The sequence below is a fragment of the Cnephaeus nilssonii genome, assembly GCF_951640355.1.
Source record: "Cnephaeus nilssonii genome assembly, chromosome: 15".
NCBI classification, from domain to species: Eukaryota; Metazoa; Chordata; class Mammalia; order Chiroptera; family Vespertilionidae; genus Cnephaeus; species Cnephaeus nilssonii.
The window spans coordinates 45,140,325-45,155,868 of NC_137086.1; the positions used below are offsets into that span (position 1 = coordinate 45,140,325).

Consider the following 15,544-nt stretch of genomic DNA (forward strand, 5'->3'; position numbering starts at 1 on the left):
TTCCGCCCCTAACAAAGATGGCCGCCCACGTTGCCCCCTCACCCCTCCGCCCCTATCCCTTCGGCCCACATCAAATACGCGACTGTCTTTCACTTTCGGGTTACTGTGGACGCGCGATGCCGCTGGTTCCGAAGGCAGCGGGGCGGATCGAGCTAGGTGAGCAGGTGGGACAGAACCGGGGGCATCCAGGCGGGCAGGGGCCGCCTGCCTCGGGTCTGTCTGTTTTCTGTCGGGTTTCGAGTCTCCTGCGGTGGTTGAGGTCTCCTCCGGCCAATCCCTCTCCCTGACCGGCGGCTTTCTTTTCCGGTGTAGACTGTCCTCTGCGGCCCGGCTGCCCGCTGGGGGGCGCTGCTGTCCCCAGACTCTGCAAGGAATTCGGTCCCGAGGACTACGGCGACGAGGTAAAGGGACTCCTAGCTCCCCCCGCGCCCTGTTTCGGTCGATCACGCCTCTTTGCACCCCGCGGTGCTGAGTCTCGCCCGGGCCGGGAGCCCCGCTGGGCTGCGGGCTTGGAGAGGCGTGGCCTCGGGCCCTGACCTGGGGCGCGGGGCGGGGGAGGCGTCGACCCCGGAGGACGCTGCCGAGAGGTGCGCGGGGTGGGGCAGATTAGAGTCTGTGGGTTGAGGATTGGGAAGGGAGTAGGCGCTCCCTGGGAACGGTGTTCTGACAAGAGGGAGCAGTGGGAGCAAAGACACCAAAGCAAGGAAAAGTTAAAAGAACTTCATTGAAATGAAACCTGAGCGGAGGGTTTGTTTTAAACTGTAGGAGAGGAGGAGGGAACGAAGGCACTTGAAAGGCCTTGCCCAACCCGGGGTTTGGATGTCCTCAGGTAGGTGATCTGGTTATTGTGGGAGGGACAGGATCAGATTTGGGAACACTGAGAAGCTGTACTTCCAACGGCTTCATGGTTATCTCTAAAAACCTCAAACTCACAAGTCCAGAAGTTCATCACCTTTGCAAATGGATTGCTTTTCCTCTAATCTTAGTTTTGGTGGATAACACAAACTTCCATCCAGAAATCTGAAAGCCATTCTGTGTAGTCCTCCCTTTCCTGTACGTCACACATGCAGTTAGTCACTACTTCTGAAGTGTCTCTCCAATCGAACCCATCATTTCCATTCCTGCTCCTGCTGCCTCTGCCTTAGTTCAAGAACTCATTCTCTCTGGCCTGGACCGTGGTAATGGCCTTGTCACTAAACATTCCACCAGGAGTATTTTATCTGAGTGTTTCACTTCCCACGTCAGGTCCACTCCCGTCACTGAGGGGACAAAGTTCTAACTCACTGGGTGGGTCACACGGAGTTCTTCAGATATAGCTCCCGGCAGCATCTCTATTAGAATAGTCTCCTCCCCAATCTGTCCGCCATTACCCACTCAGCACACACTCACTGAGCACCAGCTGTGCACCTAACACAGGCACTGTTTTATGCTGGGAAGACAGGTCTATCAAACAGATAAAAATCCCTTTATTAAATGGATTAGAAGTATCTAGTGGAAGCAGCCAATTAATAAATAGATGTCAAATGCAAGAAGTGCGAAGAGAAATAAAGCAAGGAGGAGGCTAGGGACCACTGAGTGGAGTTCAGAGACTTGTTGCTTTAAAAGGAATGGCCAGAGAAGGTTTCTCTACAAAGGTTTAAGCAGAGAGTTGAAGGGGGCAGAAGACTGAGCCATTCACTGGGGAAAGAGCATTCCTGACAGAGGAACTAAGTACAAAAGCCCTGAGATGTTAAAAGTGAAACTTCTCAGTGCACTTGGTGTTGTAGGGACTTAAGAGGAGGTCACTGTGGCTGGAGGAGGGTGATAAGATGGTAGGAGGTGATTCATGAAGGTATTGGGGGGCCATGTCATGTGTGGCCAGGTTGTGAATTAAGACAATAGCATGGAATGTGTTTGGAGGAGAGGTGGAAGGTCAAAGAAGTCTTTTTTGTTTGTTTGTTTGTTTGTTTGTTTGGGCTGAGGAGGAAAAGGGAGGTTGAAGACATAGGGAATGATATATACTAGGATTTGAATGGCAGGTACATCCTGGGGAGGCTGCCTCAAATGGGTCCAGAGCATGCATTATTTGTGTCTAAGTTTCAGTTTTGGAAGTTGAAATAAACCCATCAACAATTCAAGTTTGAGAATAAAGCTTGATGGAAGTGCCCAGCAATGTAAATGACGATGCTGTTGAGTCCAGACTGTCTACTGAGGGGAGCCCTGCATCTAACATTGTTTAGAGGTTGACTATGCCTCAGTGATCTGAAGTCCTGCCTACACATTATTTTAGCACTCTGGAGTTTCATGTGGCTTCTAAGTTTCTCAGTCAGCAGGCTACCACCTAAACAGGGTCTGCTCTGTTTAGGCCTGATTAGCCACATTGGGACGTGATGATTCCTGTCCTTCTTAGTTTAATTTTTATTTTTTTATATATATTTTATTGATTTCAGAGAGGAAGGTTTGATTCCGGTCAAGGCACATGCCTGGGTTGCAGGCTCCAGTAGGGGGTGTACAGGAGGCAGCCAATCAATGATTTTCTCTCATCATTGATGTTTCTATCTCTCTCCTCCTCTCCCTTCCTCTCTGAAATCAATAAAAATATATTTTAAGAAAAGCAGTGAGTAGTAAGGCTCTATATTGTATAACACAGTCTGTGTGAGCGCAGCTTGGTTGAGAGAGGGTAGAGATCATTGGAGATGAAAGGGTCTGGCATGTCGTTCAGGGGAGATAGAATTTGAACTGGACCTTGAAGTTGAGACAAGATGTGGTAAGAAAGCAGGTCAGAGCCAGGAGGGATTTGAGGACCACTGGGGGAAAACCCTAAGGCTAGAAAGAGCCTGGTGGCAGAGGGAGGATGGCAAAGGGAGGATTAGAAAGGTTGGCCAAGGAACTTTTTGGAAGGTTCCAGATCCCAGGCTGAGCAGCTAGATGCCAATGTGTGGCCTTGGCAGTGGGGGGTTACTGGAAGCGTCTCAGTAAGGGAGTAATTGTTGAGAGCTTGGCTGTGGGGAGAGACATGAAGTGCAGGGGAGAGGCCAGCCAGGAATTGCTGCATTCAGTTAAGCGTGAGGTAGCTCCAGGTGGGTTATATGGGGGCTGTTCATATTCAAAGATATGAAAGGGGGCATAACTGGATGAGCAGGTAAGAGGACTTCGTTTTAGTGGCTGACCTAGTGGCAAATCAGGGGAGGAGATACTGGATGGTTGAGAAGGCCAGGCTGAAAGCCACACTCACCCCTTGGGAAGGCAGGACAATAGTGAAGTGAGGTGATACACCATGAAAGCTGAGAGCAGTGTGTTTTGAGGTGCTGAGCTGGGAGAGGTGGGCCAGTTAGGTTCTCCAGGCTGGGTGGCTACTTTGTGATTTCCATGGTGGAGGGGTCAACCTAGCCAAGCCCCTAGCTCTCTCCCAGAGCTCCCCCCAACACCAGCCTACCTCCCCTCCTCTCCCAGGACATAGTGGATTTTCTTCGACGGCTGGTGGAGAGTGATACCCAGGGCCTACACCGGATCCGTGTGGATGGGAGCAGCGGGCGGCTGCAGCTGTGGCACCATGGTGGGGAGTGAAGGGGCCGGGCCCAGGGATCAAGGCTGGTACCCTGGGGAGGGCTGGCCCTCAGATGCTCCTCTCTCTCATGTTCTTCCTTTCCCTTCTCTTTCTCCCTCCTGACAGATCACCTCCTGGACCATTTCCATGATGAGGAAGAAACGACTAGACAGAGTGATAGGGGCAAGGGGGCTGCGGGACCGGGTACCTACTGTGGTCTCCAAAAGTCCTTCCTGTACCCTCCCCAAGGGTCTAAGCCCTGCCCTCAAAGACCCTCTGCCTCGGCATCCTTGCCCAGCGGCTCGGACAGCCTGCTTCAGGTGCCCATGCCCCAGAAGCTCCTGCTGACTGAGGAGGTGAGACTGTCTGCATGGGCTTCACCTTCCCCCAGGGGTCTTCGAAACCCCATATTCCCATATCTATATCCCCCCCTAATCTGGACCTTTCAAGATCCTTCCATACTTGCCTCTTTGTTGCTCTCTCTCTCTTTTCCTGCCACCTGCCCTTCCTCCTCCAGGAAGCCAACCGTCTGGCTGAGGAGCTGGTGGCCGAGGAGGAGCGCGTGAAGCAGAAAGCAGAGAAGAAGCGACTCAAGAAGAAGGTAGCTAGAGGGCCGGGGGCGGGAGCTCAGAGGGATTGGGGGGAGGGAAAGCTTCGAGAGAACTCGAGGTGGCCTGCAGGATCCTCTTGCCAGGGGGCCCAAGGGGCCCAGGGACGGTAGGGCCTCCCCGAGGCCATGTGGTGCAGCCCTTCTGGGGCCACCTCGTACTGCCTGGGCTGGGCTCCGCCTCCTGCTTGCTGCGAGATGTCTGCCTGGTAACCCTTGTCTGCTTTCCCACCTGTAAAATGAGGGTAACAACGCCTCCCTCAAAGAGTTCCAAGGGTTAAGTGAGATAGTATATGCAAAACTCTTCACCAGTACATACATGGCATATAGTATATATTCTACACATGAAGAACTGATCTCAGGATACAAACTGTATCGGTGTAATTTAAGTATAGTGCTCAGAATACATCATCATCATTTCAGCGCCAAAAGGACCGGAAGCGACAGGAGCGCCTGGAGCAGGACAGTGGGGTGCCCAAGGTGAGTGTCCACAGGCAGGTACTAAGAGTACCACGTGCCAGGGAGATGGGGAATCAAAGGCCTGTGGCTCCAGGCATTCCCAACTCTGTACCTGCTTACCTTCCCTCCAGGTCGAGGCCACCCCTGATGGGAATGGGAGCCCCCCGTCCAGCCCTGGGAACCCAGCTCAGGGACAGTGTGGTGAGGAAGAGGTGAGAGCCCCCTTTATTCCCCTCTTGGCCTCTGCTTACCCCCTACTTCCTCCTACTCTAGGACATACTTCATCCCCACCCCCGCCCTCCCTTTCCTTTCTGCTCACAGGACGTACTGGATCTGTCTAGCACTTTCGTGTCTTTGGCTCTGCGCAAGGTTGGGGACTGGCCCCCTAGCTCTCTCCGAGAGAAGGAACTGAGCCAGGAGCCCCAAGGCAAGAGCCTGGGCCCTCCGAAGAAGATGAGCCAGGAGGAAGGAAGCTCGCCAAGAGAAGAGAGCCCCAGGCAGAGCCCTAAGGCAGAGGTGAGGTGAACAGAAGAACCTCCGTTGGAACTAGTGGAAAATTCCACGAAGTCAGATGACCTAAGGGTCGAGGGCAGTGACCAAGAGAAGGAGTTCTCTGGCCTCCTGTTTAAGAGACTTGGGGTCAAGCTCCATCACTGACACCCTGGCCCTGGCTAGTTTCCTCTGCAGGGAAGTAGGGCTGGTAGCGTCTTGCAGAGCTGTTAGGAGAATTACTTGAGCTAGTTGATGCCAATTGTAATGTTAATTGTGTGAACAAAGGAGAAGAATTTGGGGAGGTTGAGGCCCAAGTCCTGCTTGACTCTTCTCCCCTCACCATCCCTAGGCATCTCCAGGACTGCTGGCGGCTGCCGTACAGCAGAGCCAGGAGCTGGCAAGTAAGACCCTCTCTCCCTCCTCTCTCCACCCTCCCTGGGCTAGCCCCATCTGAGGTAGCTCCATCTGAACCTTCCCACCCTCCCTCCTTGCCAGAGTTGGGTACTGGCTTTGCCCAAAAAGGTTTCTACCATGAGGCCGTGGTCTTCTTCACCCAGGCTTTGAAGCTCAACCCCCGGGACCACAGGTAGGTGGGGGCTTGGCCATTGTGCTGGGAGGTCAGGGCAAGGCAAGGTGTTGAGGACCTGGACTTTGGGTCCCTTTGTCTTCATCAGGTTATTTGGAAATCGCTCTTTCTGCCACGAGAGGCTGGGTCAGCCGGCGTGGGCCCTGGCTGATGCTCAGGTGGCCCTTACCCTGCGGCCTGGCTGGCCCCGGGGCCTCTTCCGCCTGGGCAAGGCCTTGATGGGACTGCAGGTACTGGGTCCAACATTGGAGGCAGAGGAGGAATTTGGGTGGGATGGTGGGGATTGGGTTTACATTGACATTTTCTAGGTAAGCTCAATGTACCGCAATACCACAATGTCAATGATATTAGGAGCTGGGGGCCAGCTTGAGAAAGAGGGCACTTTGAAGTTCCTTGACCACTCCCCTTCCCCCAGTACCTAAACTTTCCTCTTTCTAATCTGGGACCAAAGCGTTTCGAGGAGGCCGCTGCTGTGTTCCAGGAGACTCTGAGAGGTGGGTCCCAGCCTGATGCCGCTCGGGAGCTCCACACTTGTCTTCTGCGGCTTGCTATGGTAAGGGAACCAGGCGTGCTCTTGCTGAGGGGCAGCAGGGAGAATTGGCTGTGGTTGCAACACCAAGCAGTGCTGCCTTCTGCCTCAGTGGGGCCGGGGGCGGGGGCAGAATGAGTGGGATGAGGGGCAGGAGCTGTGCTGCTAGAAAGGAGTACATCAGATGGCCATCCCTTTCCCTTCTCAGCAGGATCAGCGAGGAGGATACCCTGCACCACCTCCGCCAACTGGGTTCCCCCAGCCGTTTCCCCACACTGCACCCGTGGCCGGGGGCCTTCTCTCCCTCAGTCACCCTCCAAGCACTGCTCCGAGGGCCCCTGGCCTTCTGTCTCCACCCCTGCATTATCCACCTCATCACCCGAGCCTCTCCAGCCGGCCCCACCCCCAGACTCAGAGTAGAAGACCTCCTCTCCATCTCCAGAACCCCTCAAAGAGCTGGAGCACCCTGGGACTTGGGCCCCCGCATCTACCTCAGGCCAGATGAGGGAAGACCTGTCCCTCGTAGGACAAGGCCATGTGTATATCCCACAAGGATGAGGGACACTGTGCGGTGGCTGTTCCCTGAATATTTTGAGACCTTGTATTTCAAAACCATAGTTAGAGACACCCCTGATAGTCATTCCTCTTGCCACAGAGACCTTCTGATGAGAGAAAGAGGCCCATGACCGCTAAAACGGCCTATCTTTTGTTCTCAAGCAGATGGCTTCTTCTGGGCCAGTGGTCGGCAAACTGCGGCTCTCGAGCCGCTGCGGTTTGCCGCTCTGTTGACTAATGAGTTTGCCGACCACTGTTCTGGGCAATAAGGAAAAATAAAATCCACCAAGGCTCAAGAAGGGAACCTTACAAGTACAACAGTTTAGGTGTTAAGACTGTAGGGGGCATTTGAGGCTTGCTCTGCTCCTGGCCCCAGGGAACTCATTCACTAGCCAGAGCTCTGTGCCTGGGAATGGGGCACAGTGATGGATAAGGCTGAGTCCCGCTCTTCACCTTGTGGGTGCTCACCTCATCTTAACCCCAGTCCTTGCCCTGTTTTCTCCAGCCCCAGCCCCTCATGACTTGTTTCCCGTCCATATTTTTGTGCACATGTGACCTATCCTTTGCCCAGTGGTCTGATGCTCACTTCTCTGACTGCCAGAAGATTCACCAAGGGTTTGCATTTGGGAATTCCCTTACCCAGTTCCTGCCTGGGGCTGGCAGAGCCCATACGTGTCCACACTTCCCACTGCTGGCTCTCCTGCTGATGGGCCTCAGCAGGCCCCAGACTGCCTTGGCCATGTTCTTTCTCCACTTCAGCACTAGGCATTGTAACTAGTCTCTACCTTTGTGCATTTACTCAGTTTCCCCACCAAGGGTCGCTGCCCCAAGAGATGGATAGAAGTCTCTACTTCCTATGTAAGAATCACGAGTTCTTTTTGGTTTCTCTGATTCTGGCAGCTGCCCCTGGCCGGTTCCTACCTAGCGTTGCCTGGGACTCTCAGCTCATTTAAATGTGGATCTTCAGGGGATTTTTAGGCCTCCCAGAATGCCCTCCCAAGGGGAACCATTCATCAGGCTAAGTGATTCCTGCTGCCTTTTATGGGTCTTGCTCAATACCGTTCATACCTAGAGATAGGAGGTGTTGAAACTGTACAGTTCGATAAAATCTGCCATTACTAGTTGGGTCACCTTGGACAGGTCTCTCAACATCTGTGCCTCAGTTCCCTCATTTGTAAAATGGTGCAATCCCTACCTCACAGGGCTGTTGCGAGGACTGAAAGAGAAAGTGAAAAAATACCTACGAAGTGCCTGGTACATAGTGACTGTTAAATAAACCAATTTTTATCTGCAACTCTCCTACATATTCATGATTCCCATGGTGGGAAGAGAGGAGTATGGGTGAATTGCTGCTTATTTCACAAAATACAGAGTTCCTGGGACGGTGGTTCTCACAGTGTGGTCCCTGGACCAGCAGCATCAGTGTCACCTGGGAACTTGTTACAAATGCGAGTTCTCAGGCCCCCGGAGACCTTCTAAATCAGAACCTGCAGGGCAGGAGCCCAGCAATTGGTGTTTCAGTAGTCCCCCAGGTGACCCTGGTGTTCCCATCCAGAGGCCATTTTGAAGGACAGGTTTGAGTTTTGTTTGTTCAAGGCTTGATCATAAGAGATGGCAGCGCTGGGCTAGAATTTACGAAACCTCAAGTGGAGGAGGTTTATGGCTCAGAACCAACTAACTTGACTGGCCCCTACCTTCCTAAGTAGAATTATTTGCCCTGGAAGTTCTTCGCTTATGCCTGGTTGGGGCGTGGTGTTGGGGAGAGGAGGTGGTTATTTTTAGGGATGACTCCACCAGAGCCCTGCCCATCTGGCCTTGTTCTGGGGGGAACTCTCTGCTTTGGGGACCCCACTGAGGCTCCTGGCATCTCTAAGAATAGCTGATTACCACTACTATGTGGTATCTTTGCTTTCAGGCTGAGCTGGCTCCTTGCTCTTCCAGCCTCTCAAAGACATATTTCCTCTTGTCCTAGACTTGAATCTTCTCCGAGAGCCACAGGACTCCTGACATTTTGTCCCCATACTCACACTGCTAACCAGTAGGGTTGTGACAAAGCAGCCTGAGTCCTGAGCCCCCAGGGCTGGAAAGCAGAGTGCTAAGCCATCCTGATTTTCCTGGGACTGAGGGATCCCCTAGGTGTGGGACTTTCAGTGCTAAAACTGGAAGGAAGTCCTGGATACACAGGAATAAGTTGATCACCCTACTCTAAAGGTTCCAGAGAGGCCTTTAGAAGGGGAGAAAGGAAATCAGCAGGGGGCCTTGAACATGAACCAGGGGAGGTATGTGTGTGTGTGTGTGTGTAAGTGTAGTTGAAGGGACAACACAGTTACAAAGAATACCTTTTGTATATGATGGCTGACAGATTCGTAGCTCTATCCTAGTTATCATTGTTTATGTCCATGATGCCATTTCCCAGTTGCCCAGGTTTGCAAGGTTGTCACTGACTCATGCAATTTTTCGTCACGGGGGAATCACACTGATTCATCTTTGCTGACAACCTCCCTCTTTCCCCGCTCCAAGTCTGGCCCTGAATTCTCTCTGCTCTTACCTTTTGCAGTAGCCAGAAATACACTACTTCCTCAGTCTCCCCTAAGCATTGCTCTCATGCCTCTCCTCTAAAACCCCCAAGGACCAGGTTCTGTCTACAGTACAGTGCCTACATTTCTACCCTTGGCCCTTCTCCTCTCCTCTCTCTGTAATCTCTTCTTTCAGTGAGGCCCAGTCACACTTACAGGGACAGAACCTACCGTGGCCAACAGCATGAGCATGAGTCAGACAAGCAGGTGAGTCCCAGCCCCACCACTTAGAAGCCTCATGACATGACCAAGTTCCCTTGGGCTTCTGTGATCCATCCAGTTTCCTTATCCTTAAAATGAAATTAAAGCCTCATTATCTCCTGGGGTTATTGTGAAGATTAATCCATGCGAGGCACCCGGAACTGCTCAGTGAGTGGTAGCTATTGTCTGAAAAGGCCAGGTTCCCTCTGCCTTCCAGCCCTGTTCACTCTCCCTGAAATATCCTCTCCTGGGACCTCTCTCTGCAACTGAGACCCTAGCTGAGCCTCCTGAACCCTTGCGAGCGAGCCTGTGGTTCCTGGGCAGATGAATGGGAAGATCTGAGGAGGGACTGACTGGGAGAGAGGGGAAGCAGGAAAGACACCTAAGTATAGTCTTCCGCTGATTATCTGGGAGGGACGTGCATAGAGGTCTGTAGCTACTGAGAGCTCCTCTTCCCTCCCCATCACACTGCACCAGGGTGATTCGTCACCAGTGGGATACATTAATCTCAGAAATGTCTGCCCCTGGAGGTAGGCTGGCAGTTACTCCAACCTCCGCCTCGGTGGGCGGGGCCATCCTATCCTGTCGCCACTGCCTCTGCCATCCTAGTGGGAACATTTTCCGCCCCACCGTGGAGTGGAGGTCCCGGAAGTAGGGGTGTTCCCCCCTCTCCCAGCTTGCATCACTTTGTGACTCAGCTTAGGGTTCTTTCAGGTGGGGTGGGGAGAAGGGGCGGGGCTCCATTCACAAATGACCTCAGGTGGGAAAAGCAAGTCCGGCAAAACGACCTCAATTTGGGGCCCGGCTTGAGGTTAGGAGCAAGGTCTCAGAGGTTTCAGGGGGATCAAAGGCTCGGGGAACTGCGACCCACGCCGCTCGTAGGGGAGGTCCTCCCGCAGCTACTGGAGTTCATCCTCCTCCGCTCGTAGGGGAGGTCCTCCCGCAGCTACTGGAGTTCATCCTCCTCCGCTCAGCCCCCAGTCTCCTGGGCTCTGAAGGCTGGCTAGACGCCAGGGACCAAATCCTGACCCAGGGGCTCTTCCTTTGTACAATGGCCATGATTATATCACCTACCTTGTAGGGTTGCTTGCTATGAGGGTTAAAGAAAACCGCTCCGCACATGCCAAGCAAGGGATACCCGAAATAACCAGCAGATTTTGCTCTCATTGCTCGGGGCGGGATTGAGGCGTGATGCGATGGAGTCTCCACTTTATTCTCAATAACTAGGAAAGGTGGGCGTCTGCCCTGTGAGCCGGAAGAGGCCGAGGTCGACAGCCACCCTCCATCCGCAACCCGGACAGGGTGCGGGGCGCCGAGGCGAGGGGGCTAGAAGGCTAGCGCCCCAGAGCGAGGGCGGTGGCTTTGCCTTCAATCGTCCACCTGTATCTCCTCGTCCGACAGGTGGGGCCCGGAGTCCGGCCGCGCCGGGCCCAGACCGCGGCCGCGGGCGCTGTCTGGCAGCGCGAGGCGGCCCTGGACTTGGGGGTTCCACGCGCGCAGCGAGGCCACGTCGGCGCGCATCTCCTCCACGTCGCGCTTGAGCTTGGCGCGCCGGTTCTGGAACCACGTGACGACCTGCGCGTTGGCCAGGCCGAGCCTGGCCGCCAGCCCGTCCCGCTCGGAGGGCGCCAGGTACTTCTGGAGCACGAAGCGCCGCTCCAGCTCCAGCACCTGCTGCGCCGTGAACGCCGTGCGGGACTTCCGCCGTCGGCGGCCCGCCGGGCCGTGGCCCAGAGCGCCCGGGGCCGCGCGGCCTGCGGAGAGGGGGTGGGAGTCAGTCTCCAGGCTGCGGGCATGGGCGTCAGTCCTGGAGGGAAATCCCGCCGCTGCCAGAGTTCCAGGGTGGGGGTGAAGGTGCGGGAGCTAGACCGCGGTCCCTTAGCGAAATGCGCGAGGCCGAGGAAGGGCGTGGGGGCACGAAGTGGAACCCGCCCCTGGGATGCGGGAGGCAGCGGGATGGGGGCATCTGGCGAGAGGGGCGGGAGGAAGGCGGGCCGGGCCAGGGGAGGCAAGCCGCAGGGTCGGGACGTCCGGCGCGCGCCGGTGAGGCCTCCCGGAGGCTCCGATGGAGCCGGCTTGCAGGTTGGGGCCCGCACCAGAGGTGGGGACCAACCGTGGTCAGAGGAGGGGCAGCTGACCGGCCTGGTGAGTGTAACAGGACCCCGACCCGGCCCTTCTTTAGACTCGTGGGTCGTGTCGGGCACTCTCGGTTCAGGGCACACTCTTCCCCCCCAGCACAGAAGGGAGGGAGGTGGTGGGTGTGTAGAGGGCAAGGAAAGGCGGAGTTCGAGCCCGAGGCCCTGGCGCCCTCTCGGGAGGAGAGGGACTCGGAGCGGAGCGTGATGACCCGGAGAGCCGGAGCCTCGCCCCCCAGCACTTTCTACGCCTGCCGTGCCCCAGCCCACTGGTTTACAGCCTCCGGCTCAGGCCTTTTGTCTCCTCTCTCCGGCCTTTCGGTCGCGATTGCGCCGCCTACAGCGAAAGGACTAAGGGGTCGCTCAATTGTAGACAGCCCGGCCCTTCCCCTCGGCGGGCGCCGGCAGCCGGGGAGCCTGGGAACTAACCGAGGGGAGGTGAGCCGCGGGAGTTGCAAGACCCGGCACGTGGGCTGAGGGCAGGGGGCAGGGGGCAGGTTGGGGTGGCGGCCAGGATGCACAAAGGTGGAGCCGGGGGACTTGGAGGAGAGAGATGGGGAGAAGGCCGGCCGGCGCGGTACCTTCAGAGGGCTGCAGAGCGAGCCCGTCAAGTCCGCGGAAGGCGTTGCTAGTCAGCTCCTCCAGCGCGCACAGCGGCGACGTGGGACCTGGGCTCGACTCTGGGAGCTGCGGCGCCGAGGGTCCTCGAGGGACCGTGCTGGGGCCGAGGATATCCGCGATGCTGAAGGGTGTCCGGGCTGTCCGGGGCTCGGGGCCCGAGCTCATGGCCGGCCGGCCGGGCGGTGGCGGTCCTGCCGCCCAATGTGCTCGGCTCCGCAGCTGCCTGGGCCCCAGCGCGCGGCTCCCGATCTGGGCCCCCGTCTCAGACCCGCCCCCCACGCTGGGCCCGAGCCCCGAGTGCCCCTCCTCCGGCGCCCCCGCTCCCTAACCCCGGGCCGCCGTCGATCTGGAGCTGGTAGACGTCCTGGCAGCGGTATTTCTTCTACAGGCTATGGGGGCGCGCAGGGAAGCCGGCGGAACAACTCGCCAGAACTGGCCCCCTGGCTGCTCCGCGCTGCGGGGCGCGGCCCTGTGCTCACTCTGGCTGGACCCTTCCTGGGCGGCCCCCTCCCGCCCAGCCGCCGCTCCGGCTCATAAACTCTCTCGTAGGCAATAAAAGTGCTTTCCCTGGTCGCAGCGCCGGAGATTTGCAAAATGCCGAGGCGCTCAGAGTTGACTGTGCCAAGATCCCCATCCCACCTAGGAAGGACCTCAGTCTCCTGACCTGGCCCCCTCCTCCCCGCCCCACTCCTGCTGAGAGCTCTTAAAGTCGGTCCCGGCGCCTGGAAGTTATTAGCAAGGCACTGGGCCCGGGGGGACTCAAGCCTTGGAAGAACCCGGCCCGGCAGAGCGACTGCAGCTGGGTACAGTGGGAATGCAACTGGGTACAGTGGGAATGCAACTGGGTACAGTGGGAATGCGAGGTGCAAGTCCGCGCAGGTGAGTGGACTCCAGCCGGCTCTGCGGCTGGACCCCAGGCTCTCCCAGCAGGGCTCAGAGGCTCTGAGGAAGTCAAAACACAGGGAGCCCTAGCCGGTTTGCTCAGTGGATAGAGCCTTGGCTTGCAGAATGAAGGGTCCCGGGTTCCATTCTGGTCAAGGGCACATGCCCGGATTGTGGGCAGGAGGCAGCCGATCAATTCTCTCTCATCACTGATGCTTCTATCTCTCTTTCCCTCTCCCTTGCTCTCTGAAATCAATTGAAAAACAAAACAAAACACGGAGAAGCGCAGAGACCTGGCCCTCAGGAGAGAAGACACAGCAAACCCAGGGCTAGGGTTATTGCTCAGGAGGGGTCTTTGCCAGGAAAGACTGGCCTCCACAGAGGGCCTTCTGGTTACACACGCGTCTATCAGTTGATGTCTTTGTCTCCTCATTAAGCTCCAGTCGTCCCAGTTGGGGTTCCCCAGCCTGGGAGCAGTGGTGAGAGGGGTCCTATCCAACCAGATGGATCCAGAGTGACTCTGGGTCCTATCCAACCAGATGGATCCAGAGTGACTCTGGGTCCTATCCAACCAGATGGATCCAGTCACTCTGGATCCATCCAACCAGATTCTGGGACAGAAACCCCTGCCAAGCCAGGGACAAACTCGGAGGACGGGGATGGTCATTCCTATTTTATCTGCATCCAGGTGTCATTCACTCTTCTCTTCCCTCCCACGGCTCAACGAACCCAGGGCTCACACCAGGTGAGCACCTCCACGGCCCTCCTTTGTAGGAATAAGGCTCTTCTGGGACAGCTGCTCCACCAGGGGAGCCCAACAAGGCAAGGCTTTTGTTCGCATATCACATCCCAAATCGCCGGTGGGCTTACAGCCCAAGGACAGATGCCCCACCACTCCTGAGGAACTCTCTGCTACGGGTTTCTTCTAGTTTTTTTCTAACAGTGCCATGAAGAAGTGGGTCGTCCCTCCTGGACTGTCCATTCTGTCACCTTCTCTGTAAACCTCTGCACCTCCCACCATCTGTGCAGTGATCTTCTGGGTCCACCTGTCTATTCCCTGGGGCAAGTGGAGCCTGTAGTTGGGGTGCCCCAATCAGAGCTTGGGAGATCTGAGGCATGTGGGCCAAAGACTTTTCAAAGACAGGAAGACACTTTGATCACGGGGGTTAGGGAACCTCACAGGGTGCGATACTGACCTCGCCCACCCAACGGAAGTAGAGAAACACAGAGTCTTCTTGGTAAAGACTCCCTTCAGTGACCACCCCTTCCCCCTATACCCACAGATACTCACACAGTGCTCTTGTGGCAGCCTGAGCAACACAGCCCAGTGGGTCAGAGAGCATGGCCAGGCCACAGCAGAAAGCTGAGATGCGTCAGGACCTTGTTAATGGGTTATTAATGGTGGGGGGCAGAGGAGGGTCAGGAGAGATCCTCCTAGCTGGAGGCCTTAGCCCTGGGAACCATCCTGGTGGTTTCACTTAATCTGAAATTAAAGAGGGTCCCGGGAGGATGCAGGAACTGGCTAGCTCGCGTACCAGGCCAGTCACCAGACACTACAGCTTTCACTCATGCGTCATCTGTGTTGCATTTGTCACCTTTTGCTCTCCATATCTAGTGTGTGTCTGTGGGGAGTGTGGGGCTCTCCGAAAGGGCCCTTGCCTTCCTCCCCTGCCTACCTTCTCTGCTATGCAACTGGGCTCAGGTAATGGGGTTGGACAACGGGGGGGGGGGGGGGGGGGGTTAGGCAATCCCCAGATGTGCGTTTGGGGGAGGAGAGGGAAGGAGAGACTAGTAATGGGAGGAGGCTGCTGACAGCAGAGCCCAACTAAGGTCTCCCCAGCAGCCAGCGACTTGTCCAGCCTATTGTGGGGCCACAGGAGGGGACTTTTCCCAGTGAAGCCTCTGGAACCTGAGCCGGGGAGAAACCGGATCCTCAGATCCCTGGAGGGGGTAGGAGGAGGGTGAGTGATTAATGAGGAAGATTAAAAGATTAAACCTACCTTCTAGGCTTGGGGGGCACTCAGTTGACTCATAGACTTCCCCCACTCCAGTTTGGGGGGCTGACAGGCCCCAGTGCTCCCCGATGTGAACCTCTTCCTTCCCCCTCCCATGGTCTAACCCTCCCTGCCTTGGGTCCTTCCTAGAGCAATCCACAGACATAATCATTCACCACTGCACACCCCAACCCCTCCCACCACGACAGTTTTCCTCTCCCAGCATTCTCAAGCAATCCCTCACGTCTCCCTCAGATTCCCCTCACTGTTCTTTTCAGAAACTTCAGGGTCCTCCACTCCCTCCCTTCATAAAGATCTCCACATGCCGACTTTCACTCCCTCAGGAAGGTGCCTCAATTCCCTCTTTAAAAAAAAAAATGT

The 15,544-nt window shown here is 56.0% G+C and overlaps 2 protein-coding genes across 5 annotated transcripts; one reads left to right on the top strand and one right to left on the bottom strand.

Annotated features, from left to right (window-relative positions):
* Positions 1–17: 17 nt before the first annotated feature.
* Positions 18–8,041, top strand: TTC31 (tetratricopeptide repeat domain 31; the record flags this gene model as incomplete). Of its 4 annotated transcripts, none has more annotated exons than XM_079792529.1 (13): positions 18–156; positions 313–401; positions 3,433–3,535; positions 3,653–3,882; positions 4,044–4,127; positions 4,557–4,613; positions 4,724–4,804; positions 4,914–5,108; positions 5,434–5,485; positions 5,580–5,670; positions 5,759–5,900; positions 6,122–6,223; positions 6,408–8,041. In XM_079792529.1, 13 exons carry the CDS (start codon positions 18–20, stop codon positions 6,702–6,704), a joined length of 1,662 nt encoding a protein of 553 aa, XP_079648655.1. In that variant the 3' UTR covers positions 6,705–8,041. The 4 variants fall into 4 exon arrangements, with proteins under 4 accessions (XP_079648655.1, XP_079648656.1, XP_079648658.1 ...); XM_079792530.1 differs by having other exon boundaries at positions 6,411–8,041; XM_079792532.1 differs by having other exon boundaries at positions 6,122–6,164.
* Positions 8,042–10,899: 2,858 nt separating this feature from the next.
* On the bottom strand, positions 10,900–12,452 carry LBX2 (ladybird homeobox 2; the record flags this gene model as incomplete). The annotated part of the gene is made up of 2 exons (XM_079792466.1): positions 10,900–11,285; positions 12,248–12,452. The coding sequence occupies 2 exons, from the start codon at positions 12,450–12,452 to the stop codon at positions 10,900–10,902; spliced, it is 591 nt and encodes a 196-aa protein (XP_079648592.1).
* Between the last annotated feature and the right edge of the window lie 3,092 nt (positions 12,453–15,544).